Genomic DNA, 18,063 nt, shown 5'->3' with positions numbered 1-18,063 from the left:
TGACAGCAAATGTACAACGTTTCGACAAGGTTTTGTCGAAACGTTGTACATTTGCTGTCATGTTAAACTATAAGGGGAATGTTATGTGACGTCATACTACCATAAAGTGGCACCAAAGAGTGGTGTTGGTATAGGAAAATCAGAGCGAATAGTTCCAAGTCGTGTTACCAGAGGGCGGAGTTACTAGGAGCGGATAATTCCATAAAGGGACGCTAGAGAGCAGGCAGATATTTAAACGTTGTGCTACTAGGGGCTTGTTGCTATAGTGGTTAAAGTGTAAGACAATTAGGTCATCTATGATGCGCAGGCAGATGGTTCGCAAACGAACCACCAGAGGGTGAGAGTAATCGTTAGCGTCAATTTTACAGTTTGACTTGAATAATAAACATAGTTTTTGAATACGTAAGATTAATATTTTATTACAGTTTGCTTATTTGTATAGCATACTTTATGAATATGTATATATTATACTTAACTTACAACCTACGTAAAAGCCTGTTTTCCATATTAACCCAAAACATTTAAACTTTTATATGTTAATCCTATGCGTCGTATTCATACCCATACACTTACCTTAACGTACAAACCAAACTCTTTTGTATCACTATATATTCTACTTGAATAACATGTGCATCACATTAACTAACTGTAATGTAGTACTGTTGGATGTTATGGCTTACTTATATGACTATCTTACAAATGAATATTCCTGAAAGAGACTGTTTTTTCTCATGTTAACTTCCCTACACAAAATATTTTCGTGTTCGAAAAATAAGTAGTAAGTCAGTATTCAGTTTATCATGGTCTGTATAGCCTTGTTTTCATTCCCTAGTTATTAGACTCTATAGAAAATAATTTTGCTTCCACTAAATATAGTAAATGTACGACTTCCAGAAGATAGTGATCTAACCACTTAAGTAAACATTTTCAGATTTAATATTATTGAAACTAAGCCAGATAGTAACACTTCCCATCTTTGTCATACCATCAGATGGGAAATATTAACTTCAATAGTTTTCGTTAAAACAGTCACATTGATGTACGAAACAACAGATCACTGAGACAGTTGGTAATTATAAACCTTTTTTTGGCATAAGGAACTCATTCAATTTTGATAAAAGAGTTAGCACCAAGGATCACTTGTAAAGTGTAAGAGACTTGAAATAAGACCCAAAACTCGAGCGCTTTCGAATAGTTAACTATTCTTCTTCAGGAGAACAAAGGGTGACCTTTAGCCTGCGCAATGCAATATATAGTAGACGTGTGATGTCAAGTAAACCGGAAGTCCCAGTTGAGTTGAATCTGGTGACCAGCCAATCACAACTCAAGCCGTTAGTCTCCCGGAAGAGAGAATTCGTTTGCAGAGAGAAAAAATAAAAAAATATTATTAATTTTCATCATGTATGAAACTTTTGACTGATAGAGAAAAATAAAATAAGGAGCGGTTTACTAAACACAAATCTTCAATCAAAACGAACAAAGAACTCCCGGTTGCAGAGCATTTCAACATGCCTGATCACTCTCTTGACGACATGATACTGACAGGTATAGAGACAAATTTTACATCAAACAGAAACAGGGAAATTAAAGAAGCTTACTGGATAGCACTGTTAAATACTGTAACGCCGAATGGCATCAATCTCGATCCTGGGATTGTTGACCTTCGAACGTCTCTAAAACAATTCCGAATGACTTGTAATTAAGTTTGTAAAGTTTTATCATTATTATTCACATTTTTATTCATGCTTCTATTTCTCTACATTATTGTTTCAGGTATCGATTTACATAATTATTTTCTCTATCAGTCAAAAGTTTCATACGTAATAAAATTAATAATAATATTTTTGTTTTTTCTTTCTACAAACGAATTCAACCTTCTGGGAGACTAACGGCTGGAATTGGGATTGGCTGTTCACCAGATTCAACTCAACTGGGACTTCCGGTTTACTGGACATCACACGTCCTACTATATATTGCATTGCGCAGGCTAAAGGTCACCCTTTGTTCTCCCGAAGGAACTCATTCAAGATATTCGTAATTGATAATATTTTGTTATTTTACAATTGAACCTATTTGATATAAAGCTACAACCGAACGTACAACATACGTAAAACAAACTTTAAGCACGTATACAAAGGAAGCTTGCAACGAATATCACAGCCATTTGCGAGCACGGTTTGATACTGTATAAAGGTCAATACAAACTTTCTTCCAATGACGACAGTTGACGGACACATCACAGTGGAGAATCAGCGGGGATATTCCAGGAAATAATGACATCACGAACAATACATTTTTGTATTTCTGCATAACAATATGCCCAAACGATAGTATATTATAGTTTCTAGTGTTAATAGTACAAAATTTTACGCGTACACACTTTAATTCCGTTTATGTTAAAACCTACACGATGTGTTTGAGTTAAACTTCCATTTGCACATTTTATAGCTTTGTTTATAATTTATTTTACACTACAGATTCAACAGGAATTCAGTTTCAATTATTTCTCATTAGAGCTTGAGATGGACTGTCATCTGTAACACCTATTTGCATGTTCAGTGTCAGGTCTAACAAGAAGTGGTAAAACTCAGTTTGTAAGGAAAGTTTTCCTATAATTGTGGTTTCAAACATTCTTAACATTCAGTTTGTCAAAATATGGCCTGTACGTTTTCATGATTATTTACAGTATGCTAAACCAAATATTTTGATTTTTGATTTCATGAATGCAAGTAGAGAAAACAAATAAGTGTCTCAACTTTTTTATACCTAGAAGTAACCTTTTGAATTTATCAGTATTTTATATTACTTGGTGGCTTGGCAGGACGTGCTGTTGGAATTTCAAAATACAGAACATGCAATACGAACGATTCTTGTTCCTGAAGCATTTGTACATTAGCTCTAACAACCCAAGGTATATGACAGACTAGTGCATAAAGTTTTATACCCAATAGATAACGAAAAACATTCTATCATCATAGAGTTGACAGATTCTATATATAGGGATGACCAAGATGCTCAATAGGCATACTACAAATACGCACGCTAAAAAATCAACAGTGATAGAGTTTTACTTTAAAAGATGATTGACACTCACTTTCATTTGTAGAGACTCAAAAACAAGGCAAGAAACCATCGCTAAAGTACCAAATCAGAAAGTGTTCATCTTCTTCTTGTTTCAATCGAGATAACTCTACAACTACTTTCTCGCTAACGTCCGTTTAAACCTAAATCACTATGTGTCTCTAGGCAGAGCACAATGTCATCGCTTAATCATAATAACTAGTATCAATTGATAAAAAAAAAATCATAATTGTAGTGTAAACGATGTTATCATTACCCCTTAAAGTTAGCTGTTTTACAGAAATATGGCGTTCTTTGATAAAGCTTAAGTACAGCGTGAAACAGGAATTACCAGCGAATAATAGATGAACATTAGATGACTGTAACATGTAGAACACTTTTTACACTATACAATATAGGAGCCAACCCCTATATTATGTATGAAGGGAAGAAGTAAAAAAAATACACATAATACCAAATTTTATTACACACATTCATAAAATACACTAACTTTCAGTCAGGGGAAAACGTCACAAAACAAGTAATAATTTTTTTTTTTGTAAATGTAAAATGATGTAAGGATGGCAGTGCCAAAAAGAATGAAAACAAGAATATAGTGATGATACGGCTATACATAGGTCATTCCTACATGACTTTAAATATTAAAATTTAATGTTACACTGTAAAATGGATACTTGACTTTAATATTACTGCAGTTGGAAGTTATATATTCCTGACTGTTGGTTTGCAGTTTGCTTATCATAATGTCATGGTCATGTCAAGGTAGGCATCAATGTAATGTAACTAAGAGCCTAGGACTTACGTATAAGGAAAACCAAGTTGATTCCAAACATGTCTTGATCATAGGAGACTCTCGTTACGAAATCGGTAGAATTGACCAACCTCGTAATCATTTTGTACTCGTGCATTTTGCAGTATAACATTAAATTTTAATATCAAAAGTCGTGTATGAATGATCTGTGTATAATTGTATCATTCCTATATTCTTATTTGCATTCTTTTTTGGCACTGTCATCCCCACATAATTTATATTTACAAAATGTTTTTTGTTATTTGTACAAAATGATAAATTACCTAAAGTGAAGCTGATGAATCAGTTGCAACAACGTCATCAAACCTTACATTCACAAGTCATGGCCCATTAAAGTTAAATTGGAATCGTCGGCTCATAAAAAAATTATATATCGTCGACAGTGTTCTTCAGAAATGTAACAAGATAGCTGAAATCATATCAAACAAAATCAAATTGCTGATCTATCATGGAATAATCGAAAAAAATAATGATTAGTGGACGATATATTATGGACAGTAAAATAATCGGCCTAATCAACGATGGACTACGTAAGTGAAAGAACTTTAACTCTACTAAATGGAAAGAATTTGTAGAACAATTAACAGATATGAATATTCCGCAAGAGCTAGTGGGAAACGCCGATAGATAGCAGTATATGAAGCAACAGCTAAAAGAGAAAGGTCCTCAGTCTGCTAATGTAATCAGTTATATTCGACCAGGTCATTACAATGAACCTGAAAAGTTACTTAGAATCTTAAACCAATTAGAAGAATCACTTCCTAAACCCGATAAGGAATCCATATATATCTATGATTCGTTCTCCAAAAATGTAAGTGTGAACGTAAAAGATAGAGCATCCGTAATGCTCAACCCTGTACTATCAGTACAGCATGGATTATATAATAATCGTATTATAACAGGTCCCACTATAGTTCCATAAACTGTTAACATGCACGGTGGATTTTATTCACTCTACGTATACAGATAATGTGAAACCTAATATTGTCAGTGATGTGATTGTATCGCTAATATGAATCCTTCAAGTTAATCGTCAGGGTGGACACATGATCACTGAAACATTTACAAAGCTCTATTATAGATCAATTTCTAAACAAAGTTTTCATAATACCTATATCGATATAAAGGAGACATGAGTCAACTTATCCTGTTTGAACAAGGTAGAGACAACATATCACTCTATTTTCGTCGTCTGTAACATCATGAGAAAATCTTATTATCTTGATCCATCTATCTATGACACATGTTATGATTATCAAGTGGGAAATGGATTACCATATTATGGTGGAAGTCAGTGGTAAGTGGGTCATGGATTGAGGGATGTATTGGGTAATCTACTTCGTTCAGTTATCCCATTTCTGAAACAAGGAGTCTCAGCCATAGGAAAACAGGCTACTCATCTGGCATAAATTTAGCAGATGTCATACAAGGAAAATATTTTATTAAGTTGGAAAACAATGAGCAACGCAAGGGGCTCAGAATTTGGCTCAAGAAGTCAACCAGATTGTGAAACAGACTGTTGAACCTAATAAAAAGATGGGATCTAAAGGGTCCGAGTTCAGAATCGCTAAAACCAAGAAGTGAAGAATATCGACTCTAGACTTTTTCGACAAGTAATCATGACCTTTCTTCCACATGAAAGGTTCTGTCAGTACACAAGGTCTGATCTAGACCTCTTTTTCTCTTCCCCACCCCCACAGACTGTGATTTAGGAGGGTTAATAGACCGAATATTATCATGTAGCTTCAGTGGCTAACAGGGGTTCCATCGAATTTTCTATATCAGGCTCAGGGGATGAATACTTAAATCTGGCATAATCATATCTTCATGTAAAAGCAAAGTTTTTCAAATCAGACATAAAAAAGGAAGAAGATATCTGTGCTTCTATCAATTTATTTCTGCGTTATCTATTTTCCCCAGTAGATGTACACCTGAATGACAAGCTCATCTCTTCGTCTCACAACTTCGTGCTTATAAGACCTACATAAAAACTTTACTGAGTTATAGTAGAGATGCTAAGAAAAGTCATTTAACTTCATCTATGTGGGTAAAGAACAAGGTGGATAGTTTTGATGATCTAGAATTTAATGATGGCGAGAATAATGGAATCACAGATTGGTACATAGAGACACGTCGTAGTCAAACAGTCGACATGATAGGACGTCTACATTCAGACATCTTTTTGCAGAACAAATTCTTGCCCAATGAGGTAATGCAAAACTCCATCTCGTAAGAAGTAAAGATGGATTTTGTATTATGCCCAATGACGAATTGGGATTCATGTTTGTTTTTCTGCACATTTCTGTCTACACTAAAAAAGGTCAAGATCATCACATTCATCATTCTGGCGCAAGCTAAAGCATTTCAGAAAGGAATGGCTAAACATCCTTTGAAATATATAGCGTGCAAGGCATTTTCAACTTCATAGGGAAACTTACAATCATCTATCGATAATGCATTTTTAGGCTAAGTACCCACACGTCTTCTTATAGGATGGGTTGATAATAATGCATTTAAATGATCCTGAAAGAAAAAATGCGTACAATTTCAAAATTTACAATATCAATTTAGTGGCAGTCATAGTAGATGGAAAACAGAACCCAACTCGGCCTTTATAACTTTAATGATGATCTGTATGCATGAAGTTATAAAACCTTATTAATTGGAACAGGAAAACAGTTTCAAAGAAATGATATCAGTTATAACAAATACTCGGAGGATATACACTCTTTGGCTTTGACCTGATACCCGATCTAAGTGTCGGACATTCACACTTTAACTTGGTGAAGCAGGGAAATTACGAATTGAGAAATGTTTTGGCATGGCGTTGCCCAAAATGATAGATATTCTCTTCTATGCATTTCAATCCATTTTAGATATTGATTAGTTCAGAAATCATCTTAACCGATATCTACAAAACTATGAACGCTATAGAAGTTTATTCAATTCTCTTACAAGGTGTGTTTGACAGTGATCAACTGCCTGACCAATCAGCAAAATGGATCAGCATCTTTAACTTGATACGAGTCATCAACCAGGCAGTCACTGAGCCTATAGTTACTTTGGTTGAAAGGTTGATAAAGGCATTTAATGAAAAATTCCAAAATTTAATTGTGTCAGGGATTTTGCTGAGGATTAATTGTGGTCACTAGGGCAAAATGCGAACATTTTGGAATGAATAGTTTACATTTAAATAGGGGTAGGCTCTGGCTTATTTACAAGGGCTATTAACTCAGCTGTAAGGGAACTTTTAAACTAGGACTAGACAGTGATGTGGACCAGGAAAAACAAAATGTAAAAAGAATAAGAGGCTGAGAAAAGTTTAGTATAGGAAAAGAGAATCGAAGTAATTATAAGGATAGGCTTAATTGTTACTATTGTAATGCTAGAAGTATAAGAAATAAAATAGATAACTTTAGAGTACTGGTAGGAATGGAGGATTTGGATATAATGGGAACAACTGAAACATGATTAAATGTAGATGATTTTTATGACAGAAATTTCTTTGAAATACAGGGTTATAGGCTATTTAATAGATATAGAGTATTAAAGAGGGGAGGAGTAGCTTTATATATAAAATGTGAGTTACATCCTGTTGAAGTTGAGGATATCAAAGAAAACAGCAAGGAGATTGAATCCATTTGGGAATTTATTACAGACCACCAGATGATGCTGATGAAATTAGTGAGAAACTTTGCAATGAGATTAAGATTTCAGCTGTTGGTTAAGTCATAATCATGGGTGATTTCAATTTCAGGCATATAGATTGGAAAATACTAGAGTTAAACCATGATCGAGAAATGTTTTTGGAAACTGTTCAGGATGGCTTTCTTCACCAGTTAGTCAAGGAACCAACTAGAGACAATGCTATTTTAGACTTATGGTTAACTTCAAATACAGAAATGATTGAGAGGGTGGAAATTTGGAAACGTCTGGATGCAAGTGATCATTACTCTATTAGGTTCAATGTTTTGCTGCATATTGAAATAAGGAATAATGATATTTTTGTTACAAATAAAAAAAACATATTTTGAAGGGATGCGAAAATAATTATCTGTTGTGAATTGGGCAGCTGAATTATTTGGAGACACTGATCAGATGTGGAAAATTTTTAAAGATAAATTTTTAAATATTCAAGGTAAACACATTCCTAATATAAAGAAAAGGGTAGCTGCAAGTAAGAAATCAGGTTGGCTCACAAAGAGTTTAAGAGATAAAGTTACAGAAAAGCATAATAAATTTAAGAAGTATAAATTGATCGGCGTGACAGTAGATTTAGATTGCAGAAGATCAAGAAAGTTAGTGAAACAGGAAAATTAGGATATCAAAAAGGATGTATGAGAAAAGGTTGGAATGAAATGTAAAAATTAACAGGAAGGATTTCTTTAAATGCATCAAGGGTAAACAAAATGTCAGGATGGAGGTAGGAGGGATGACATAGGAAGTCTTGAATCTGGTGGTTATGAGATGGCTGGTTTATTAAATTTAGCTTTTTCTTAGGTTTTTACTAACGAAAATTTAAGCAGTATTCCACATCTTCAACAATTGATAGATGGAAAAAAGATAGAACAAGATAACTGTATAAATTCTAGGCTGGGTAAGAAAAAAATTGGGAAGTTCAAAAACGATAAGGCTCCTGGGCCAGATAATATTTCCCAAAGGGATTGAAGGAGGTTAAAGATTGGATATATGAGCTACTTGCTACAATTTTTTGTCAGTCCTTGAATAGTTGGCAGATACCAGAGGATTGGAGGTTGGCTAACGTAACTCCTCTTTTCAAGGGAGGTGATAAAAATTGTTCCAGTAATTATAAACTTATTAGTCTGACATCAGTTGTGAGAAAATGTTTCATAAAGTCTGATATAAGATGCTTTGCAAAGTCATTTAGCAAAGTTTAGAATTTTATTGGATAGTCAACATGGTTTTACTAAGGGAAAATCTTGTCCTAGAAATCTTTTGACATTCTTTGAAAAGATTACTGCTTATGTATATGAAGATAAGAATGTAGATTTGGTGTATTTGAATTTTCAGAAAGCATTTGATAAGTTGCCACATAAAAGGACTTGTAAAAATCATCTCTATAGGTGTGTGTGTGTGGGGGGGGGGGGTGATAAATTAGCAAATTCGATGGAAGAGTGGCTGGATGGAAGAAAGCAGAGGTTTGTTAGAAATGGATTAATGTCACAAGTGTGGTACCTTAGGGCTCAGTCTTACAACCCTTACTCTTTGGGATTTACACCAATGACATAGAAGAAGGAATGGTCAATAAATTACTTAAATTTGCATATTATATTAAGGTCTTAGATGTTGTGAAGAGGATGCTGCTGATTTACAAAATGATTTAGATCATTTAGTGAGTTGGACAAATAAATGGCAAATGGGTTTTAATTATAATAAATGTAAGATAATGCATGTGGGTTATAATTTGGATGGAAATAACCTTAACAGTGTCATGAAAGAAAGGGGTATTGATATAATAGTTGATCAGTCTCTTAAGCCATCCAGGCAGTGTGCTGTTGCTAGTGGTAGGGCAAATAGGATTTTAGGTTGTATCTACAGAAATATTGAATACAAGTCTAAAGAAGTTATAATTTCATTGTACAGGTCACTGGTTACGCCACATTTGGATTATTGTGTTCAGTCTTAGGTTTCTTACCTTAGAAAATACATTGAGTTGTTGGAAAGGGTTCAGAGAAGGGTTACTAGAATGGTGCCTAGGATGGAGGAGTTGTCATAGGAGGAGAGGTTGAAATCTATCAAATTGTTTTCTCTTGAAAAAAGAAGAGTTAGAGGGGATCTGAGTGAAGTGTGTAAGATTATAAAGGGAACTGATAGTGTTGATGCATCCACTTTTCATACTTAACAGTAATAATAATAGGAGTAGGGGACACAAATATAAATTTTGGCAGGGAAAGAGTCATTTTCAGCAAAGACAGTTTTATTTTTGTAATAGAGTGGTTGGCCTTTGGAACGGGTTGTCTTCAGATGTTGTGGAGGAGGTAAATTTTAGCGAGTTTAAGAAAAAATCTTGATAAGGATGTGAATGATAAGGGCTGGCTTTAAGATTTAAAAAAAAATTACTTATTAATACTTTAATTTATTTTAGAGGATGGAACAGCCGAGATGGACCAATAGGTCCCATGTTGTCCGAAAACATTATGTTATGTTATGTTAAAAACAGCTTACTAGTCGTGTTTCTACAGTGCTGAATCCACGTCCAGATAAAATTATCTTAATGGTCGAATTTCTACAGTTTTGTATCCTCAGCTATATAAGAATACTTTATTCCGCGTATTTCTACACACTTTGATACTTACGTGAGCCTGGTAAAAAGCAGTTTGCCATTCGTGTCTTTACTCATTATTTACATGTGAGAAAGAGAAAAGTCAATTGTTATGCGTATTTCTACTTCTTAGGTAAAGAAAAGTGACTCACCACAAGAGTCTTTAGCCAACAAATCCTTGCCAGACCGAAGATGGACATCAACCTGGAAAAATGCGTGCTTCCTCAGTGTATTCTGTCGTTGTTTCAATGTTGTACTCTCCTTGAATATAATTTGGAAAAGAAAATATATTTTTGTGACATTCCAAGAAACCTGTAACATTCTTCCTCAAACACTCAATTCATGCAAGAAAAACATCAACAAAAAACATAATTTGATTTGTTCTGTAAACGATTTGTATGATTAAACAAAATTTATTATATTAAAGAAATCGTGGTCTATGTTGATTATTTTTTAGAAATTATTAAAAAGAAATGATCTAAATATCTATAAACGAGAGCACTGGTGTTCAGAATGCCATACATATATAAATCTGCAGCATCAAATGTAACAAGTACGTACTGAATATTATATGCAATTCCATCGTGAGCATGTTATTAATTATTTAGAAGTTTCAGTATATATAAGACTAATCTAAATTTTGAAATAAAAGCAAAATAAACTATTGGATGCAGAACAACGTGTGTACTATATGTATTTTGTTTAGATATATTGATACACAGTATCAATATATCTACATACAGCTAAATATATTATGTATATATATATATGTGTGTGCTTTGTATGGTGTTTAGAAAAGTACAGGTTTCTATTAATAAATGTTATATATATATGCAGAATTTTATTACACGAACTAAATAACCTGTGTATGTTTTACCTGACTGCGGTTGACTTATGTCTGCTTGATCAGTTGAAGCTTTGAGGTCAGATTAGGCCCTGACTTCAAAGCCACATCTTCGTTTGACAAGCATCTTGGCACTTGTGAATAATTTTGTATGTTTTGAGTTCGAACTGATCTTGTATATACTTAAATAGTTTGTGTCATTTTCTTGTGATTCTGTTGTTTCTTATTATTTGATATCTGGTTTCATTTGTTTAATACTGTGTAAATAAAGTTTGAATTATTATTTCTTAATCTAGTGTCCGTTTGAGTTATTACCGCATTATTCAACAACTCACTTATTCACTGACTACATCCTGAGAGTCTCCTGTTATTAAAGATTTTATCTTGTTTTGTTCTGTGTACTGTATATTATATTTCTTTAAAACAACATCGTTATATCTTTTCCGAATAATCTGAACTAGCGTGACATACTTTGGAAACTGCAATCTCAGAATAAAATAACGATCAATGACACATATATATGATACACCAGATACTTAAAATACTACACATATCGATAAATAGTATACTATCACCAAGATCATATTGACGCATTAAATAAATAAACGTACATAAGTAGATTACCATTAACAAAAACTAAAATTACAATCCCATTTGTTCTCCACACAATGTTCATATTTATGCTAGCTTTTGGTTATCTAATAACCATCCTTAGGCACAAAGAAAATTCTAATTACAACTTAAGCAGGAAAGACGAAGCAAATTAATTAATAGTCAAATTTTTAAGATTAAAGTTAAAATATAAATTGAAATTACAAAAAGAAAACTTTTGAAATCTGGGGAAATGTATTAGAAAACTTGAATGAAGTAATCTTAAGATTGGATTATATACATTTGCTGTAAACTCATTTGTTATAAAAGGCTAAAACTGCTAACTTATGAGTAAAAGTATTCATATTTGATATAATCGCTCTTATAGAACACTTTGTTCTATGTATTTATCAAAACTAACACTAGTTTGGCCTTGATTGGGTGTGAGTTTTGTAAATTCATTTTATTTTGCTTTAGATACTGATGATGGAATCTGATAGAATTCCGAAACGTTTATCTATGTCCCCTTTTTGTTAATAAACAATGTTGATATCATAAGTGTCGTAATCTTGTTTATTATGTCCTGAACAGTTTGAACCCTTGTGTTACAAAATATATCTGTAATTATACTTTTGTTGTTTTTTAAATAAATCTGGTGTATACGAATTTTATAACTATTTGAATAGTTAAAATGTTTGTTTCAAATTTACCACTGAAGAGCAAATTGCATCCACTTTACCATTTCTGAATGCTAAAATTTAGGGAAATTGTGTTACCATAAATCATCGTTTACTGACTTATCTTTTAAATTTGATAGTTATTTACAGCTATAGTTAAAAATAATCTAATTTACAAGTTAACACACTGGGCGTATAAAATAGTTCTTTTTCTGGGTTCCATGAAAAGGCTGTCAATATAGAGAAATACTTTCCTCTTTATTTGATTGATAGTACTATTAAAAAGTATCTAGAGAATTTGTATAATTCTAAATTTAACAAAGGTTCTACAACTAAACGGACAGTTTATTGTGCTGTGTTATACACTGGGAAACATGCTTTAGAATTGAAGAAAAAGATTAAACTGTTTTCAACATATATCCTCAAATTTAACTTAGAATTATTTTGAAGCCGACATTTCTTTTAAGTAATTACTTGAAATTCAAAGCCAGTTTTTCTTAAAACGCAACGTTCTTACGTCATCTTTAAATTAACATGTTCGAAGTGTGACTATGGCTATGTGAGCTCTACAATTCGTTGTTTGACTTTATGGACTTATATTACTTTTATGTTTATAGGAAAGGGATTTTAATTCTAATTTGTTTTTAGTTTTTTAATGACAGGTCTTTTTATATATATTTATCTATTTATCTAGTATGTTAATTTGGTATTGACGATAGTGTACCATTTATAGATATGTGCAGAATTTCAAGTATCTGATGCTATCACGTTTATTGTCTGTGACTGTTATTTTCATTCTGAAATTAAGAGTTCCTCAGAATGTACCATTATTTCACACTATATACTATGTTTATTATGTTTTCTATATATTCTATAAAGCACACACACGAGTAAGAGATACAAGTGGCCTGATGCCTTAGCTGTACCATATTTTGGTATGTTTCCTATTTTGTCATATATACTGTATTTGAAATGCTGCAAAATTCATTTTGTGTTAACACTCGATAGCATTCACGTGTAATGAAACAGTAAGTTTAAGAGTTCGTTGATATAACTATCTTGTAGGAAGTTAATTTTTGATATAGTTTGAATTCGAGGAACACTTTTGTGTCAAGCTAAGAGCGAAAATTTAGTCACCAGTGTTTCATTAACATAACTGACTTAATGATTATCAGTTCATCAATACAACTTATCATTTTATAACTCGACTTTATTGTAGTCTTAAATTTCATCATATGGTGGAATAAAGGAAGTGTCTGTTGAAATACAATATATTACGCCACACTGCATTTATTTGTTGTGTATGTAATTTAGTCATCTCCTCCAAAAGATCATACACAAAAAGTTCTTAGTGGAAAAATAAAGTTGCGTCTCCCACCTATATTATGTAGAGTTTAACAGATGTGACTGTTCTTTCTGAAGTTCGAAAAACAGAATTTATATTGAGCATTTGTTTTACTTCAGTTTCAGTTATTCTAATTTTAGCTCTTCAAAATATAAAAATGTATGACTTAAACCACTGTGCATATGAACGTGATAAATATATCTTATACTTACCATACTTTCAAGGCCACTATCTGTTTGGTCTTCCCTTGTAGTAATCACTAAAGCTTTCTTTTCTGTATGACAGTTGGTGTTTCCTACAAAGTCTTGTCTGTTGAGGTTAGGGTCACTTAGACTGGACGTGTCATTTAAAAGTTTGGCCTCTGAACTTCTAATCCCAGAATCATCAACTGGTGTTTTCGCTAACGACGCTAAGTTGCTGCTAGAAACATCCGGGTCACTGGAACCAAGTCGACCACTGCAGCTCAGCTCGTTCTTATGACGATTCTTTAACCGATGAGGAACAACTGTTTTCAGTGTGGACCACATGCTTTGGACGCGCCTTACTGGTCTCTTGCTAGGCTTCTTACTCGGGGACGGTGTAGACGTTCTGGATGAAGGTCTTTCTTGGGAGAGCTCAGCAGGATCAGAACGGTTATTTTTCTTTAATTTGGGCTTTTTCATGGCCGAAATTTTGTTGTTTTCCTCTCCCGAGTCCCGATCTTCTCCTGTGATGGAAAATTAAAATGAGAAATATTAATTTTAAATCTTTCGAGTTAAACTAAGAATCTTTAAAATCTAAACGATTTTTAACTATCTAGCTTATAATTATCAAATGAATTTAATTTGATGTCTTTGTAATGTAAACATAACTACTGAAAAAATGATCTTCTAGTGCATCTGGTGTAACCTAAACCATAAACAGCTAAATGATTTTGTTCACCAGATATCTCTATTGTAGAACACACTTCACTGTTCCCGGTTTGTAACTTGTGCTCTACTTTCATTTATTTCTAAGATAGAGTTGTTACGACAGCGGAGGTCACGTGACGCTAGTAACACGTCACGCGCTTCTAGAACGTTCATGAAGCGTCGGGAGTTAATAGATTTCGGTATTATTGTACATATAAGACGGTCAAGACGTGACGGCAACAATATGTAATTGAACTGCGGACAGAGAGAGACGTATTGTTGAGCACGTGAGACGTTCGTTGTGAATTATAGCGTTTGGTATAGCGCGACTGTGGAAATTAAGTGTATTGCAAAGTTGTATTCAGAAAGAATAAACCAGTTTTATTTAAGAAATGACTTATATCGCTAAAGTCTTCGGAAATCATTTTTACGGAAAATTAACTAACGACCAGAGACGTAACAGTCTTAGTTTTTAGCTTGTATTGAATTAGAATTTTGCCAAAGGTATGGAAACTGTTTGATTGTGCTTTTCAAACTTTTATGCAATGAAATTGGCACTACAATATCTGTTTGTAGTGCGAAATATAAGTGTATATATAATAATATTTGAAAAATCTTAGGTTATTTGGTACATACCTACAAATGTATGACTAATTCAAATGCTTCAACAATAAAAAAAATTTCTGAGATAGAGTTATGTTGCTTTATATTTTTAAAGTGTGATGTGTTTCCGTGCAAAAATATAATCGAAATATATAACGAGTTATTTGTTGTTGATTATTTTAGAATTTTCACCCAAAATCATATAAGGACTATCTATGCAAAACCATCCATAACATTGAACTGATTGACTAGAAGGAAAGCTAGTCAACATCACTCTCTTCCAAGTCTTGAGTTAATCTTGTCTGACGAAATAGTGGAAGTTACCTGCCTCTTTTATAGTATTCCATGGCCCCAATATGTGGAATATATTTTTGTGGCAACAGGAAGTGAGCATTTAGTGACAGCATCTGACTTGAAATTTTTCACATCATTTTTGTTTTCACAATACCATCATCACCATATATTTTTAAGGGCATACATATTTTTCAAATTAAGCATTACATAATTATTATATATAAACGTTACAAGAAAAAGTATAAAAAGTATATAACAAATTGCAATTAACGTTAAGGGGTTCTTGTATTTTTGATTGTAGTTAAGCACAAAGCTACACAATGTTTTATTTGTGTTGTGCCCACGACAGGAATTATCAGTATTCAGATTTGCTGCTGAAACATTGGGGCTGGTTGTGGTGAAGCAAATTAGTGAACTTCGATCCATTCATAATTTTCTATAAACAGTGCAAATTAACTTATGTTAAAGTTTTCTTTTTTATTGTATGACAAGTTTGTATTATTTTCTAATCATGTTTTAATGAATGTAATTCATTGTTAAATGGTCTTGTGATGTAACTGCTGAGTTTCTTTGTTAGAATGTTGTGTTATCTGTGTTGAGTGTATTTTTTTTTACTGGGGCGAGAGAAAGATATGATGCTCCTTGACCAACACACGTTTGTGAGGTTTATTGGATTTAATGTTAAGATTAGTATTGGCTTGAGGAAAAGACTGGAGTAAAGGAGGCAGGAGAAATGTAGTATATAGGCATACTATGTATTTTCTACCTTCGTATATTACTATATGAACATTCCGAATTTGTTACTTGTGCATGTATGTGCATTTTCCATATATCATGTTAGTGAAGAAGGTTGTTGATGTCTTTTGCTCTAGCTACCCATTGGTTTGTGTTATTCACTTATAGTATCACCCTTTGTTTTCCCATGTTAGACATGTAGCTTTTTCACGGGTAGTTAGGTAAACCTCTATGACCCCCCCCCTTGTATTTCATTTCTATATTTCTGTGTAAGCCTGATGCTAACAATTTAATTAGCTAACATCAGAAATATTGAGGCTGGAACATGATCTCAGCAATGTAGTCTGGAACACGATCTAGAGAGACATAGTTTGGAACTAGATATCACTGAGTTAGAACCATCTATTATGACAAGTTAACTATATATTTCAAATTTGTTTGTCTTAAATAAAAACTGTTTATTGTGATTATGTGTTTGTATTCAGTCATCTTTTTATTTATCATCACTTTAGAGTATAAAATTGTTTTATAGTAAATATTTTGTTGAATTTATTGGTGTTAAGCTGACCTGTCTTACCACTCTTAGGGGAAACTAGTTACTTAAAAATACAGAAGGGCAAATATAGTGACTTACTGCAGGTAGAATAAAAGTAATTTGAAACAAGAATACGTTTTTGTTTCACAGATAAACCAGGATGATGAGGTAAACACTGGCTGATCATCGAGCAAACAGACCTATTGTAATTGAAGGTTATTAAGGTAAAATTAGATAGTTAAAGTTAAAGAAAACGATAAACTAAACTGTATTTATACAAAAATGAAATAAAACAAGCTGTAATCGCTATAGAAATATAACAGGACGTAAAAGTATCTAGAAGAAGATTTTTAGGGTTATAGTGCAAACTAAAATCACGCATGAGCTACAAGTGCCAGAAGAAAGAGAAAACAAAGACATTTAGCTTTAGATGTGACTCTTGAACCATCAAAGATGAATCTGACTGAAAGTATCAAAATTGCTCTCATTATCTACATTCTTTCTTCAACTGAAAGCTAAAAGATATAACACTTCTCCCTGTTACAGTCATAAAGTAGTTTCATATAAACAGGATGAAATGAGATATCACACAACCATTCTATGAAATGGTAAATAGTCTAATTCACTACAGACAGTATACCCTAGGAATGAATTAGCACAGGACTTCGATTAAATTTAGTATAGTCTAAATTAGAACTATAGAAATAAAAGGTGGTATGATTTGAAATATATATTCTTGGAACATGAGATACACCACTATCCCCTTCTCCTTGAAGGTAGTGAGTGCTGTGCACTAACTGTCTTCCCTTTAGTTTGTTAGTTACAAATTAGAGATGGTTATGCACAAATACCCTTTTTTAGCTTTGTGTGAAATTCTGAAACTTACAAATAAGCAAATAATTAACAAAAATAAATGACAAAATAATAAAAAAACAATAATAAAACTGAAAGTAACGTATTTCAGGAAGTATGAAATGAAAGGAAACATGAATAAGAGGATATGACACTTAACAGCTAAGAAAGATGCAGTAAAAAAGACTAAATATAATGCTACTGTTACGACAGCGGATATTACGTGACGCTGGTGACATGTGATGAATTTCTCGAATGATCATGAATACTCAGGGAGGCCTGAGTGTATTCGAGACGCCCCCTTCGTTGATATATAAGCCTGGCAGAGAAAGCCTGCGGAAATGAATGAAGAGAGTTCTGGGTAATTTACGATTCTGTTTTGAGCTAGTGTTTTGCACTCGTAGAAAGTGAAGTTATCGAGATTGTGATTCGCTGTGATTTATAGCGTGTATTATAAAAGTAGTTAAGTTTAAAGTGACGAGAACGTACTGATTGTGAAAATTAATGTGTACTAAAAGTTTG

General features: G+C 33.0%; 1 protein-coding gene across 1 annotated transcript in view; it reads right to left on the bottom strand.

Annotated features, from left to right (window-relative positions):
* Positions 1-18,063, bottom strand: part of LOC106465997 (multiple C2 and transmembrane domain-containing protein 2-like) — a gene marked incomplete at its 3' end in the record, with an annotated part of 108,027 nt that overhangs the window by 73,355 nt on the left and 16,609 nt on the right. Inside the window, exons 3-4 of the mRNA XM_022393962.1 lie at positions 13,845-14,338; positions 10,328-10,436 (exon numbers count right to left, since the gene is read on the bottom strand). Of these exons, the coding sequence (XP_022249670.1) occupies positions 10,328-10,436; positions 13,845-14,338 (603 nt within the window). The remainder of the gene's footprint in view (positions 1-10,327; positions 10,437-13,844; positions 14,339-18,063) is intronic.

Source organism: Limulus polyphemus, unplaced genomic scaffold (genome assembly GCF_000517525.1).
Source record: "Limulus polyphemus unplaced genomic scaffold, Limulus_polyphemus-2.1.2 Scaffold2117, whole genome shotgun sequence".
Lineage (NCBI taxonomy): Eukaryota > Metazoa > Arthropoda > Merostomata > Xiphosura > Limulidae > Limulus > Limulus polyphemus.
The sequence above is the reverse complement of the archived record's forward strand: the minus strand, read 5'-3'. Positions and strand labels throughout refer to the sequence as shown.